This window comes from Benincasa hispida, chromosome 10, assembly GCF_027475165.1.
Source record: "Benincasa hispida cultivar pf3 chromosome 10, pf3_genome.v1.1, whole genome shotgun sequence".
Taxonomy (NCBI): domain Eukaryota; kingdom Viridiplantae; phylum Streptophyta; class Magnoliopsida; order Cucurbitales; family Cucurbitaceae; genus Benincasa; species Benincasa hispida.
The window spans coordinates 57,496,798-57,512,404 of NC_143487.1; the positions used below are offsets into that span (position 1 = coordinate 57,496,798).

Sequence of the window (15,607 nt, forward strand, 5' to 3'; positions counted from 1 at the left end):
GGTTACTAAATTTTCCTTATTTAGAAATTATGAAACTTCTACCATTGTACTAAACTTTCCTTTAACTTGTCCCTGCTTATATGTATGGATTTTGTCTACGAGCTCTCCTCTGGAGCTCTCCTCTGGCTCTTTTTGTTCTGCTCTTTAATCAATGCACCGTTTTTGGATTTAGGATGTGACGTAGACACTAAGAATGTGTCAACCTAATTGAGATATTTATGTATGTTTATTGATCCTTCTACCGCTATTAAAGTGTTAAAAAAATATTGTAATAAATAGTCTAAATTGATTGACTAATGAAAATTTAGAAATTTAATTGATTCAAATACTAAGTTTCACACAATATTGATAGAATACAATCGAAAAGAGGGTGTAAATTAATACACTTATAAAAGTTTATGGTCTAAATTGATATAATTACTAATTCAAGTTTTTAATTGATACAACCCTAAAGTTTAAGTGGAAAGTTATATGAATTTTTGTTAAATAAATTATTTATATTTTTTTAGGATAATTGTTTTAAGTGACAAGATTGTAGAAATATTTACAAATATAGCAAAATATCATTGTGTATCAGTAGTAGATACTAATAAATATCTATCAATGTCTATCACTCATAGATAATGATATTTTACTATATTTGTAAATAAGTTGACTCATATTTTTATAGTTGATAACAACGTTTTTTTTAATCTACCCAAAAACCATATTTCGTCCCTTGTTTACCACACAAAAAAGAATACCTTAGTACAAGAGTAATTCAAAATAAATCAAAATCTAAATAAAAACTTCAAACAATATTCCATCGTTTCATATTAATTAGAATAGGGTAAAAAAGAGTAATTAATGGTTCTATAATCAAACTTGATAAATACATCAATTTCCTTTACTACTTTTATTGGCTTCATTAATTTAACCAATGTTTAGAAAAAAGAATTTCCTTGAAAAAAAATACTCAACAATAGATGAAAATAGATAGCTAATAATCTCTCTAATTAAAAAGCACAACAATCAATAGTGGAGAGGGAGAGAGACATACATATATGAACATGTATTTAATTAATATATGCCACCACGTAAAATTCCTTAATAAAATGACTGAATTGGGAAAATAAAAAACTCAGGAAATTAAAAATGATTATTTTCACTTGTTTTTTTTTTCTTCTTAAATATATATAAGAGAAAAGAAAAGAAAAGAAAAAAGTGGTGTTTAAACTTTAAACTATGTCTATATTAAATTATAAATATTGGGATGGTGAAATTTAATAAAAATTTAACAGCCTCCAAACTCGGATCTGAGAGAGAAAGGAGAGGTTTTATCGGGGATATTCCCGGCATGGCGTAAACCTAGTGTGAGCGACACGTCACCGGCGGTGGTCCCGAACCTTATGAGCGTGGTGGGCCCGGGGATGTCAGACGTGGCAGAAGAGTTTGTGGTCCCGAATTGAAGATCAGGTGCAGCGAGAACGCTGACACGGCGACACGTGTCCTGCAGGTCTGGGTCATAATGGGTGGCCGGAAAGCAGTGACCCACCTGGGTTGCGGTGGTGGCGACGGAGGAGGAAGAGGAATAGTGTTGGTTTTGGGAGGAAGTGTGGAGGGGTCTTGTGGGTGGAGAGGCGGCGGAGGGGGGTGGAGGAGCGGCGGAGGAAGGCGGCGGGGGCGGGGTTGGAGTTTGTGAAAGGGGATTATTAGTGGTGATTTGTTGAGGGTTGGTTGGTGTGTGTTCTTCATCTGTATTATTATCAATATCATCATCTTCTTTGGCTTCTTGTTGGTACATTTCTTCCACCATGGGTTTCCACAATCGAACCCTGGCATTAATGAACCAGTTTGATACCTGCAAAATAAATCATTCATTTCGTCACTTTCAATACCAAATTACAAGAAAACAAAAAACCCCACTCAATGCACTTGCACATCATACAAAACTTCACACTCTAAAACCCCCCCTTTTTTTTGTTAATTCTTTGAAAACTGAAATAAAAATACCCAAAATTCATACACATTTTCAACTTTAAATTTGGATTTAATTACACTATTGTTTTTATTTATTAGTTTAAAAGTTTCTAGTATTTAATAATTTTGTATAAATTATTATTTTTTTTATAAGGATAGGAGAATTGAATCTCTAACTTTGAGATGATTAATATATAAAGACTTTGAGATGATTAGTACACAAAGATTTGCTCATCATCTATCTTAATGCATCACACTTATAGAAAAAGAAGTAAGAAGAATTTGTCACATGACAAATTGTGATTGAACAATTTAATGAAATGCATGAAAATATGTGTTACCTAAGATGCATCAAAGTATTATTGTTTTCTAAATTAAATAATCTAAATAAGCATAGATAGGAATGTGTATGTAACATTCTAGAGTTGTAGTGTCATAAGCCTCATGAGAACATATATATATATATATATTTACTACTCCAAGTTAAAAAAGAAAGGGAGAGAGAAAGATGGAAATTTAGAGGGAAAGGAAAAGGGAAATTGGTGTCTTAATCAGCCACCTTTTAGAACATAATAATGGCAGAAAGAGCAGGAAGCAGCAACAGCAGCAGCAAAGTAACAGCTGCTGACTGCTGCTGAATGCCGATGACAAAATACACAGTCTCTGACAATCAAAACAAATAACTTTTTTTTTTTAAACAGGTTTTCCGATTCAACCATTTCACAAGTAAATTAAAGCTGAAGACTTTACTGTACACAACTCCCATTAATGCAAACCCAACACACTCCACTCTTTATATATATATATATATAAATATTATTATCCCATGCATATGCTTTTAATTTTTTTTATTAAAAAATTAATTTCTACAAAATGTAGAACAAAGAGGGTATAGTACACTATCATAAAGGGTTTTGATCTCTTCCCTTTTGTTAACTGACATTTTTTTTTTTCTTTTAGTTTTTATTTTTGTTTAAAAGTTCGTCTTGTTTGCTTATTATAACACTCTCTACTACTTTTGCTTTTACTTTTCAATTCGTACTAATGGATTTTTGAAAGCTACAACTCCTTACCATATAACAATTCATTAACAATTTTCGCGATGATTTTTTTAAGTATATATTATTAAATAAAGAAAATTGCAAGTATATAAAACCCTTCCTTTTACTAAACGACTGTTATGATTGTTTTTTTTGTTAAAATATTATTTTGATTTCTATACTTAGAACTTTTTAGTTTTTATATTTTCAACCATCATCCAATTTTAGTCTATGTATTTTTTAACAAAAAATTAAAAAATAATAAGATCACAGAAGTTACACCAAAATATCACTATTAGATTCATACATTCGTAGAGCACGCTTATCATATATATCCTGAAAACTAGTATTTCCTTATATGGATTTATTAGTCTCCATATTTTTAATAAATCTTAAATTTAGTCTCTCAACATTATTTTTCATCAAATTGGTTAAATAATAATAATAATTTTTGTATAAGAAAATATAATCGGTAAATATATTTTTCAATATAAGTAACAAAAAGAAAAAATCTTTATAAAAAACAATAATAAACTAGTAGTAGTGATTTTTATATTAGAGATTGAAATGATATTTTAATATTTTTTAAAAAATAAAAACATGAACAAGAAAAAGAAAACAAACATGGATGTTTGTAGGTAGTGAAACAAAGAGATGTAAGCAAAATTAAAACAGGATCCAACATGGGGAAACCTGATAGTAGGGAGACGGTTAATTTAACAGTGAAATGGAAGCTTGTTTTTAACAGTAAAATATTCTTTTGTTTTGTTACTATTAATATTATTTCTGTCTTACTACCAATCTATACAGTGTCATAATGATTTCTTATCGTGTGGTTGGATTATTATTATCTGAAATTGAAAAGAGAAAAAAAAAAAAACCAATTTTTTTTTCTTAAAAAAAAAAAACAAGATAGAGATGATGCATGTATGTTTGTAACTAGTGTACTTAGTGCTGGACATTTATTACTCTTCAACATTTTATCAGAATTTTTGTTTTTGTGGTACGTCAATAAAGAATCCAAGGTCCAGACACAAACACCAATAAATAAATAAAAATAAAGATTTTTTTTTTCTAAATATAGTAAAATGTCTGCTAAGATAGACCTATATTAAATATATATTTATTATAATTTTAGATTGATATTTTCAAAAATTTTAGTAGTTTTGTTATTTAAAATAATTACTCTAAAATAAAACAAGAGTAGGGATAAATGGAATGTAATTTAGTAACCTGATTTCTTGACAAACCAGTCTGCCTAGCCAACAAATGTTTATCAGCATCGCTAGGGTATCTGAGAGAAAGAAAAACATAAAAACAGAAATTTAAGGAGGTAACAATTTGAGGTTGTTTTTACTATAAAAATGTTTGGTTTTGTTGTGTCAAAATCTAAGACAAGATTTGGAGGAGCTACTCCAATTATTGATTACATAAAAAAAGAAAAGAAAAGAAAATGGTTGGAGTTGGTAATTTCAACAAGTTTCAGCTATTTTCTTCTATCATTTTCATCATCATCATCATCATCTTCTTGGCTTGAGAGTTTTTAATGAAGCTCACTCACTACTCACTCACTAGGTTTACTTTTTTGTTTTTCAGACAGCTTTTTAGCTGACCAATTTTGACATCCTAGGACAGTGTATCACTGTTTTTCTTTCCTTTCTTTAATTTTCCAGCTTTCTTTGCTAATCACTTACACTCATTACTCCTTAAGTTGACTAATTAATGATGTCCTCTTTTTATTTCTCTTTCATGGTCTAATTATAATTCCCTACTATACCTTTAATTTTACTCTATCCACCTATACATCATATACCTCCTCAAAGTACTCAATATCTCTGAACTTCAAATTTAACATGAAATCTAATCAATCAAATGTTAATTAATATCCGAAAGGGATCGACTTTACCCTACTTCAAACATCCCATATTCCATCTCCACCACCCTTGTTAAATTACTGATTGATCTAAAAAAAGATAGATGAAGATAAATTTAACAAGTCAATTGGTGATTTCAGAACAAAAGGTTTAAGAGACGACATATGTTCAAACTACCCCTACAATGTTATTTCTTTCCCAATCAACATTGATTTACACTAATTGGATCTTCTACATAAGTTTAATCCATAAGTTGAGAAGTAGTGTTAGAGTATTGATATAATATTAAATTTACCTTCATCCATTAACTTAAGGGCATGTTTGGGAGTATAACTAAAATTGTTAAAATAAGTTTTTTTTTTTTCATTTTTAAAATCGTTACGAAACATGGGCTTAATGATTCAAAACAAATTTTGATGAAATGAAAATTGCATTTCAACTGTACAATTAAATATTAGATTAATTTTGAGTGATTAAATTAAAGACGTATTTCAAAGTGATTTAAATTGTGACAAAATCCATTTTAACAATTTCAAAATCACTCCCAAACATGTATTAAACTTTTGGATCAATCAATGATTTAACAGTTACTTATAAGAATGTGATATAGAATTAGGACTAAAACTAAAAAGCTTAAATTAATAGGTGAAAGTAAGAAAGATACGCACGGGTGAAGGAAATGCTCAAAGAGCCAAGCTCGCAAGATGTTGACAGAGCGTTCGGGTAAACCGCGTTGGGGACGCCAAGCTTCTTGTTCCATAATGCCCATTTGGTGGAAAGCTCGTTGTTGCCTAAGGCTTTGCTCTAAGAGCTTAAGTCTCGGAGTCTCTCCCTTTGTTATTCCTGAGGCTCTTCCACCCCCATCTTTCTCTCCCAACATCTCGCAACTATGTTTCAACTGCACTGATATAGCATCCTTTAGACATCTGAAATGTCTTGACATTGCCTTTTGCGCCAATGCTGTGTATGGCACCGCCGCTCCAAACCCCATCATCTCGTCGAATGAATTCACCACCATTTGCATCTGCTCGCAGTAATGGTTGTATCTTCGATCCACCTAAATTTTCTCATAACCATATCAATATCAATATATAATAGTACTTAAAAAAGGACAACAAATTCAATAGGTGTACTAGATAATAATGCTTATATTATACAATTCCCCCCCTCCCCATCTAAACAAGAAATAGTCCTCGTGTTTTTAATTTTTTTTTTTTTCCTTATACACAAGAAAACAACAATCTATGGTGAATTTATAAACACAAAAGAGCAACAATATATTTAAACAAAAGAAAATTCTTGAATCACGGCACAATTTTATACAAAAAGAATGAAAAAGTTGGTAGTGCATCACCAACTTGGTCGTCCCATGAAAATCGGCCGGCTTTCCTTGGATTTTAAAAAACACGAATGTATTTAATTAAAATCCGGCCGGATCATGTAGAAAATTCCAAAATAATAAGCAAAAAATATAAAGTGTAAAAAGAATAAGAAAAAGAGATTACATGCCTCATCAAGCATAGATAACAATTTGACTTTCCTCCTTTGATGTTCAATTCTATCAGCTGCTGACAAAGCTGGCTGATGATCCTTTGTAGAGGAGGAAGAAACTCCGGCACCGTCACCGCCGCCGCTGCCGCCGTGGGAATTGGAGTTGGAGGGCAAATTTGATTTATTATTAAATTTGTTATCATGATTATTGTTTTTCTTAAACTGACCTCTTCCAACGCTACAAAATTCCTCTAATAATTCTTGTGCAGCTTTGACATATTTTGAGTTTCTCAATAAGTTGACAACTCCCAGTGGATTGGAGGACCCAATTCCGACATGAACATGTTGCGGGTGATGGTGGTGCTGATAAAGTAACCCGTTTGTACTGTCACCCATTCTCAATTCCTCCGCTTTTGCAGCTTCCAAAGACGATGATAATGACAATGAAAGACGGCCTACGTTAGGGTTTGAAGAAGAACGGTCTCCTGCTTCTTGTTCCGGAACCACCCCCCATGTGAATTGTCCAAAAGACCCTCCTGAAGAAGGGTTTGGAAGAAGCATGTGGAGTGTCGACGGTGGCGGTGGTGGAGACGGCGACCGAGGATTCGGGTTCATTAGAAAAAGCTGCATGGCGACCGCCGAGTCGGTAGCGTTGATTGTTTGCCGGTTACCGTACCAGTCGGTTTGCGGTGGCGGCGGCGGTGGTGGCGGCAGCGCAGGCGGAGGAAAATTGAACATTTCGGATAAAATTCCAGCAGAGTCGTAGACGTGGTGGACAGCGGATTGGTCGTTGTCATCGTCATCGTCAATTCCGATTAACGACGGTGGATGATGTGGCGGCGCGTCGAAGCCTTGGAGGCGGAGCTTCTCTTTACGGATCTGGTGGGTTATGTGTTGGTAATGTTGTTGAGAGTCTTGGAGGGGTGTGGAGGATCTATCAAAGCCATTGGTAAAAGGCGTGAAGAAACCTGCCGCCGCCGCCGCACCTTGTTGGTAGTCTTGTTGTGACATAGAATCACAATTATATAGTGCTGGAATCACTGAAATTTTGCTATAATTCCCATATCATCAAAATTTCATAATTCCTTTACACTAAAATTTCCCACCGATCAATTCACTACAAATTCGATTCACCAAAACAAAAAACAACCAACACCCACAAATTAATTTCCGGTAATTATCCAAAAAAATAGCTTAAAAATTCAAACTTTTCGCCAAAAAAAAAAAAAAAAAAAGATACCTGTTTGAAGCAAAGGACTTGGGGTATCATTTTCGATAGAGTGGAATTGGAATTGAAAGGGGTTGTTCTTCAATTCTTCTAATTTCTCTTTCTTTTTTTCCCTTTGTGTTGTCGTTCTATCTCTCGTCTCTTTCTTTCTCTTTCGCTCTTTCTTTTTTTTTTTTTTTTCCTTTTTCTTTTTAGGGCTGCAAATCGCCTTCTGGAAAAGGAGAGTTGCAGCTTCAACCTCTATACAATTTTTATATATATATATATATATATATATATATAAATAAAAAATAAAAAATGGAGACAGGCTTTAACACTGATATCCCTCTCAAACAAACCAACACTCTTGAAGACACAAATCAGAAAGAAATAAGGAAAGAGAATGCCTTTCTATTATATTCCTTTTACTTTATTTCTTCATTGTTTCTAATTTTATCTCCATTGGACACTCCTATTTTTTTATTTATTTAAAATATTAAAAAAATAGTGTGATGCTTTCACCAAAATACCCTCCCAACTTTTCGTCCTTTGCAATTTAACAAACGACACACGTTACTAAATGAGGTTATATCATAAAATATGTTTGGGTTAAAATAAAAGAACACTTTTCATTTTCACGTTACATAAAAGAAACAATTTAGTCATGTTTATCTCAATAGAAACGTATTAAATCAATAATAATCTAAAAAGTAGATCCTATTTAATTATATTTTGAATTGTTTACTTGTATTCTATATCCATATTGACATATGAGATCTACTTTCAAATCTATAAGAAAAATGCAAATTGATTGACGAGTAGAAAGTGTTCAATTCAATTGCATTTAAAAATTATGTCAATATTATTATTGTTACCATTGTTATTAAGGTTACAACATGAAGATTATAAATTTGTCAACCATTATCGTTACCATTACTAGTTTGACCCTAAATTGTAATGGAAAATGATAACGTTAACGGTAACGGTGACAATTATGTTACAGATTCCTAATGTTAGGTAAACATGATAAAAACAATCCAAGTATGTTTGTAATTATGACCCCATTATGATTGATCTATCAATAAAATCTCTTCATGATTACACCAACTTTCATTATGGATTGGAAAACATGGCCTTAGTTACGTGTTTATTTGGTAATGATTGGTAATGATTTAGTATTTGTAATTTCAATTTGTAACAATTTAATATTAAAATTTAGGGTAATTGTTTTAAATGGTAAAACTACTAAAAATATTTTCTAGTATAGAAAAACATTACTGTCTATCAATGATAGACCCATGATAAACTTCTATAGTTTATCATGGTCTATTACTGATAAATAGTGACATTTTGCTATATTTGTAAATAAGTTGATTCATTTTTCTTTATTTGAAAACAACTCTAATACTTATTAAGTAACAATTTAATTTATACACTTTACAATATGTAACGATTTAGTCTCTATCATGAAAAATTTCATTAAAGTTAATTGTCAATTTTTATTACGTAGTGACTTAGTCTTATAGTTTATCAATAAATTTGATTTCCAATAAGTTTATCAATCTTTACCTAAGAGAAATTTTATTAAATCATATTAATATTTTTTTTACTGCCGTGACTAAATCGTTATAAATTGTAAAGTATCAAGATTGAATCACTACTTATTAAAGTTCAGAAAATAAATTGTTATAAATTTGATGGTGTAAAGATTAAATTATTATCAGCTAAAATTGATATATTAAATTATTACTTTTATGAAAATTGAGAGGTAATTATGAAAAAAAATATATTTTTTTAACGTTGTTTTATTTATTTATTATTTTGGGGGCGCAGTCCTTTGGACAAAACACAGAAACGAATAACTTACAAGAGATAAGGATAGTAGAAGGTCACCTCAATGATCGGACTTCTGAAATGTCAGTAAAGCCCTCCACAATTATTAAACCCCTGGTTTCAACAGGAGGGTAAAGGAGTAATTTCAGGGAGAATAATTAGCAGCCCCGGAGAGAGACAAAACTCAAAAAGGGATTGTAGCAACGAAAATTAATTAATTAATTAATTAACGTTTGGGGACGTTTTGTCGCACGCGTGGGGGATATGTGGCACGTGCCAAGAATTGGGGTGAAATTGCATTGTTAGGTTCTTCCCTGTGACATGTATGGCGTGAAAGCCACACGTAACCGTTTTGTGGTTTTGTACTATTCAAATTTTTACATGACCAATTTGCCCTCGTCCTACACCCTAATTTTCCAGCCCTTTTTTCAACAAATTATAATTACCCTCTTACCTCCCAAAAAATTGGAGGATTTAAAATTTTCTCACTTACTTGAATAAAATAAATAAATAAATAAATAAAACCTAGCCAACTTATTAAAATCATCCATAACATTTTTTTATTAGCCAAAATTTTGAATTCCCACCCTAATATTTAGGATTTATATTACATGAGTTGTTATTAAGCGTATATGTATACTACAAGAGTTTAATAGACAACACATCAAGGTCGAAGGATTTTTTTTTTTTTTTTTATCATGAGTCTCAAGGTCAATCTATGCACATCTTGACTACAGAACAATTTATCTGATTCTACAATATTCTTATGTTAAGAAAACTCGTAGGATATTAAATCTAAAGGATTCTTTTCCTTTGCAAATTTTATAAATTAATTTTATAAATTAAGTTATGTTTACTATTACACATTTTGAATTGATGGATTCGTAGTTGAATAATATCATCTGAGAAGAAAAATGTTTTGCAGATATTACTTAAAAAAGTAATAAGAATACTATTTAGACTAAATATGATGAGTCCACGAATATTTTGGTATTTTGTCATTTACATAACGGTCACATTTACTAAGCCATAATAAAAATGAGTATAATAGTACTGAAATTTCTTTGATGGATCAATTGTAATGGGCTTCAATCGCAAACATAATTGGATTGATTTTGATCGCATTTACTTAAAATTATGAATTTTGTCAAATTTACTGTTACCGTTACCGTTACCGTTACCTCTACCTCTGAGGTCAAGCAACAACGATAAAGATAACGGTAATAGTAAAGATGTCAAAATCAATAATTTTTCAGCTATAATAGTAACAACAATGATAGTCATAACAATAACTACAACGGTAACGATAACGATGAGACATAATTCTCAGGTGCAATCGGATTGAGTACTCTTTATACGTTAATCAAATTGCGTTATTTCATTATAAATTTGAATGTGGGGTCTATGTGTCAATACAAATGCTGAATACAAGTAAACAACATCAAAATTAATCAAATGGGACTTCTTTTTTTTTTTTTTTTTTTTTTTTTTTTAATTTCCAATGATCTATTACATTTTTAGTAGAATGAAGGTTGCCAAAGTGTAGACATGATGTTGAGCAAGAAAAGAAAAACTTTTCCTGTTTTGTGTTACAAACAATTATCTATAATTAAACTTTAGTTATATAGAAAAAAGAGGGAATAAACTCAACTGAAGGAAAAAAAATGAGGTTTCTTAAAAATAAAGAAAAGATATTAAAAAAGAAAAAGAAAAAAAAGTTGAGATATATTTGAAGCTGTACAACCAAACCCAAATCAAGAAGAAGATCAAAACTACTTTAGTTTCCAACTGCAAACCGGATTGATATGTGACATTTCAACCAGCTCAATTTCTCATGTACTTTTCTCTTTAATTTATTTTTATAGTACAATAAACATTTAATGTCATAAAATTAGACATACAAAATGGAAATTTTCAATTTTTTTTTTTTTTTTTTTTACTGATAATAAGTTGTGTGAGGATGTATATCAATTTTTAGTCTTGACTTTTAATTTTATCATATTGAATGTGAGATTTAGATAAAATGTTCCAATTATTCAGCCTTTGTTCAATATATATTAATTCATCCACTTTTTTCAATCATATCAAGTATTGTACATATTTTAATTGGATTAATGCAAAATTTACAATATATTTTTTAAGCTCAAGATTGAATCTGGAACATTCACTTAAATTTTAGGGGGAAATCTAGTGAAATTGATAGTTTAGAATAAAAATTGACACTTCTCAAATTTAGTCTCCATTATAAACATTACAAAATGAAATATAAATCCGAATATTACACTTACATTACATTAATTGGTGGATAAGACAATGTGTGCATGTGTAAATTTGTACCAAGGTAAAACATGCTAAATTCTGTTGTACTTGGACCCAAATTGAACATATAAAGAAAAACTTAGTCCAAAGCCTATTGGCTAAGTACTACATTGGTAACAAGATTGTTCTGTTTTGTTTTTTTAATAGGTCACTTGCATCTTTTCTAATCAACAAATTGAAGGAAATCAAACATGGGGATTTTCATGAGCAGCGGAAGAATCGTTCCAAATTCCATTCGAAATTGAACACTAACAATTACAGTCAAGAAACAACAACTAAATGGTCATGCAACAACTAGAAATTACAGTATGCTTACAGATAATCAAAGAATAAAGTATCATACCTTTGAAGACTCATTCTTCAAATTCCCTCAATCCCGAACGCTCGAATAGTCTCCAAGACAGCAATACACAAATGCTTGAACACAACGACCGCAACACAACACGATCAACAACGAACACGAACCCAACAATCTCAAAGATCACGAACCTAACGAACGGCCTCCAAAACCTCGAACTTAATCGAGTTGCGTGGGGACACTACCACAATGGTTACCTTAGTATTCTTGGTGTGACAATACAGGAGTTGTGGGCTCTGTATGAACTTGGTTAGAGGAAGAGACTGGAGGAACAACAATCGTATAGACGATTGAGCAAGTAAGAGATGACATAGTCTATCGTATAGAAGATAATATCCTATTGTATGGACAATGCCCTGCGATCGGTTAGCTATGACCAGCTGAGTGAACTATCGTATAGGGACACTCCACGATCATTTAGCCTCTATATGAGCTATCGCTTAGTGAAATGATTTCACTCGATAGCCTTGTCCGTTAGTTTCTTTCCGAATTGAGTAAACTCTTTAATTTTAGGAAAAAATTTTTCTTTTATCTCACAGTTACCATAAAAGCCTCAATAACCTCCCACTCAATTGGTTATTAGAGGAAAAAAGATAATTATCAAATAATTAATATTATTATAAATAAATATGATAACCAACTTACCATATTATATTTATAACCTATAGTTTTAATATTTCATCTCATGAAACATATAAACCATAGTTCTTTTTCTATTTTATGGTACTTAATGTAAATCATATTTACATTAATCCTCCACTTGATGTATCTCATACATCACACCAATTATATCATATATAATTGAATTTCCTCTTGTCAATTTGAACATTTCAAATCAACCCGAAGAATTGATTCTCAACTTGAATCCATTTAGCTACTAAGGGGACCTTATGAACATGTAGCTTGAAGCTTCAATGGTACGTGAATAACTGACTAAATTCTTTAGTCACGGAATCCACCATCCGTTAACTTTCGGACACTCCACTAAAGACCGACAGCTACACTCTCCTCACTAAATATATATTTTGTGACCATATCAACCAATCAAGAGTGCGATAACCCTTCATAGATCACTCGTAAGTACAGTTGGATTAATTTACCATTATGCCCCTGTAGTTACATCTAACTCCTTAAGTACCACTGATCCCTCTAATGAATATAAGTCATAGTCTTACTATGACTGAATCATCTCTTCCAAAGAGAAGCTATGGCCATTATGTTTCAAGACTCGGAATCAGTCCTTAAGGGAGCAATCTATCTACTTACTTCTGCTTTAGGGAAGGAGTGAATTCCATCTTGTGTAACTGAGTTCCCAGCTCCCAAATTAGAAAAATTCCCAAAAAGGTAGGCTTATTGAGTTGGCAATCTAGCCACTCTCACCCATACTAATCAAAGGACCGTCCTCAAAGCCAAGAGTTTCCAAAACACTCAGGATTAAGGTCATATCGCCTATGGTCGTTTAGGTGAGATGTAAGTCTTAAGTATCAACGGCGTTATATAAAGAGACGAATCATATCGTGGTCCGGTCTTATACAAACTCTTCGTATAGGACACTCCCGCTCTCATTCTCCACATGAATGGTCAGGATTAATTATCTGTAGTAGTTCACAACACTTGTAAACCTCTACAAAGCGGGTCGTATCCATAGTGTCACAAGGATCAAGTATCCCTTCTTAATCCTTATACTACAGACCTTTTTAGGTTATCACTTAAGGCATGATCCACTTGTATATCTCTTATACATGCTTAAGTTTTCATATAATAACTATGGAGCTTTGTTTATTAGATATGAGTAAATGCAAAATAAAATAAATCTTATTTTATTCATAACAATGTGTACAATGTTTACAAACTACGAGACTCTGGGAGAATTAGGATATCAATTCCAACACAAATTCACCTTAAATCATATGTGCAGATGAGGAAGATATTCTACGTTTACATTTGTGCATAAACAACATAAATTACTATCTCATGTTAGTGTTTTGGTGTTACTATATCTTTTGGGGTGTCTTTTTGGGATGTTGGCAAACATTTTGTTTATCTTGTCCTCCATGATATTTATAGAATGTCTCACTCGATGTATTTTTCCTCTGAAAATACTTTCCTTATAGGGAATTTTTGTGTGATTGTCTTTAAGTGTTAGCTAATGAAGAAATCGTGACTCAAATACCTCAGCTAGTTTAGTTTATAACTAACTTTATCTTGTTACGGTTTGTTGGTGTATGTTATAAATATCACTGATCAGAAAACAAAACAGAATAGTTCATAATTTCTATTTTTCTGTAAATAAACAAGCTGTACGCAATCTTCAAAGTGAAAAGTACGTGAATCTTCCTGTGGATGTAGGCATCTTGGCCGAACCACGTAATCCTGTATGTTTCTTCTTTTTCTCTTTATCTTCTTCTTTTGATCGACATCAATCTTTCTGCAAAACGCGTGAATACAATTTTGTTATCAAATCGTAACGAATTCCAAAGAAATGAGTTGAATTCGCATTGATTTCTTCTATCGAGTAGCATTGAGTCAGTCGTTTTCATTTTCGAGTTTCTTCGAGTAAAGATTAAGACTCATCGAGTAGAGTCGAGTATCGATAAACACTCATCGTGTTCCATCGAGTAGAATAGAAACTCGTCGAGGATAGAAGGAAATTCACATCGAGTATCGAGCAGAAACTAATTGAGTATCGAATATCTAGCGTCGAGGATTTGACAGAGCCTTTCTCAGCCATTTCTTTATCACCTCAGTGTTGATCTTGATTAATTGGTTCTAGAGAACATTGAATAACCTAACAGCTAATTATATGATGATTGTCTTATTCTTCCCTTTTTCTACATATATATAAGGGTTTCTGTTCTTTTTCTAGGGTTGTCGCTTTGAAGAAGATCGTGCTCTATCTGTATGTTTGTGGTTTATGATGTGTAAGAAGCAAGTGTATCAATATGAGTGATTGTATGGTGAAGGTTTTATTGGTCTTGAGTTTTTGCTCTTGACTATCTTGAAGCATTGTCTCATTCGTGAGAAGATATTCTCATACTTAGGGGGAGACTAAGTTTCTCAAGAGAGAAGGGATTTTCTATTGAGACGAGGAAAATTCAAAGTTATCATTGAGAGAGATTCTCAAACTTAGGGGGAGCCTAAATAATCTTTCACTAAGTTAGAATGTTTGTACGTCATTGTAATTGCCTTGTATCTATAGATAAATATAATGTTATAATTGCTTAATTTTTCATTAGTGAAATTATGTTTCCTTGAGCACACAAACTCCTAGACATAGGTGATATTGCACCTAATTAGGTTACTAACTCCTGTTTCTTTCTAGCTCCTTACTAGAGAAAATGACACCAATAACCTATTCTTAGAGGCCAAAATGAGGTTTGACCCCAACTCTTAAAAATATATGTTTTTTGGCATTCTGCTTACATCAACATGGGGCGAATTTACTGAATGGAAAAAAAAAAAATTAAAAGCCTTCTCGTTTTTCTCGATCTTCTTCTTCTTCCTTGATCTCAGTCTACTTCTTTTT

At 31.9% G+C, this 15,607-nt stretch overlaps 1 protein-coding gene across 1 annotated transcript; it reads right to left on the bottom strand.

Annotated features, from left to right (window-relative positions):
* Positions 1-1,040: 1,040 nt before the first annotated feature.
* LOC120088680 (BEL1-like homeodomain protein 2) lies at positions 1,041-7,838 on the bottom strand. The gene is made up of 5 exons (XM_039046100.2): positions 7,605-7,838; positions 6,383-7,481; positions 5,542-5,930; positions 4,233-4,293; positions 1,041-1,840 (listed from the first exon to the last, which is right to left on the bottom strand). Exons 2-5 carry the CDS (start codon positions 7,373-7,375, stop codon positions 1,274-1,276), a joined length of 2,010 nt encoding a protein of 669 aa, XP_038902028.2. The 5' UTR covers positions 7,376-7,481; positions 7,605-7,838; the 3' UTR covers positions 1,041-1,273.
* Positions 7,839-15,607: the final 7,769 nt, after the last annotated feature.

Coding starts and splice junctions, on each gene's coding strand:
- LOC120088680 (XM_039046100.2), bottom strand. CDS start 7,375: ATGTCACAACAAGACTACCAACAAGGTGCGGCGGCGGCGGCAGGTTTC. Junction 5,931..6,382: donor TGTTATCTATGCTTGATGAG/GCATGTAATCTC, acceptor GAGAAAATTTAG/GTGGATCGAAGATACAACCA. Junction 1,841..4,232: donor CTGGTTTGTCAAGAAATCAG/GTTACTAAATTA, acceptor TTTATTTTGCAG/GTATCAAACTGGTTCATTAA.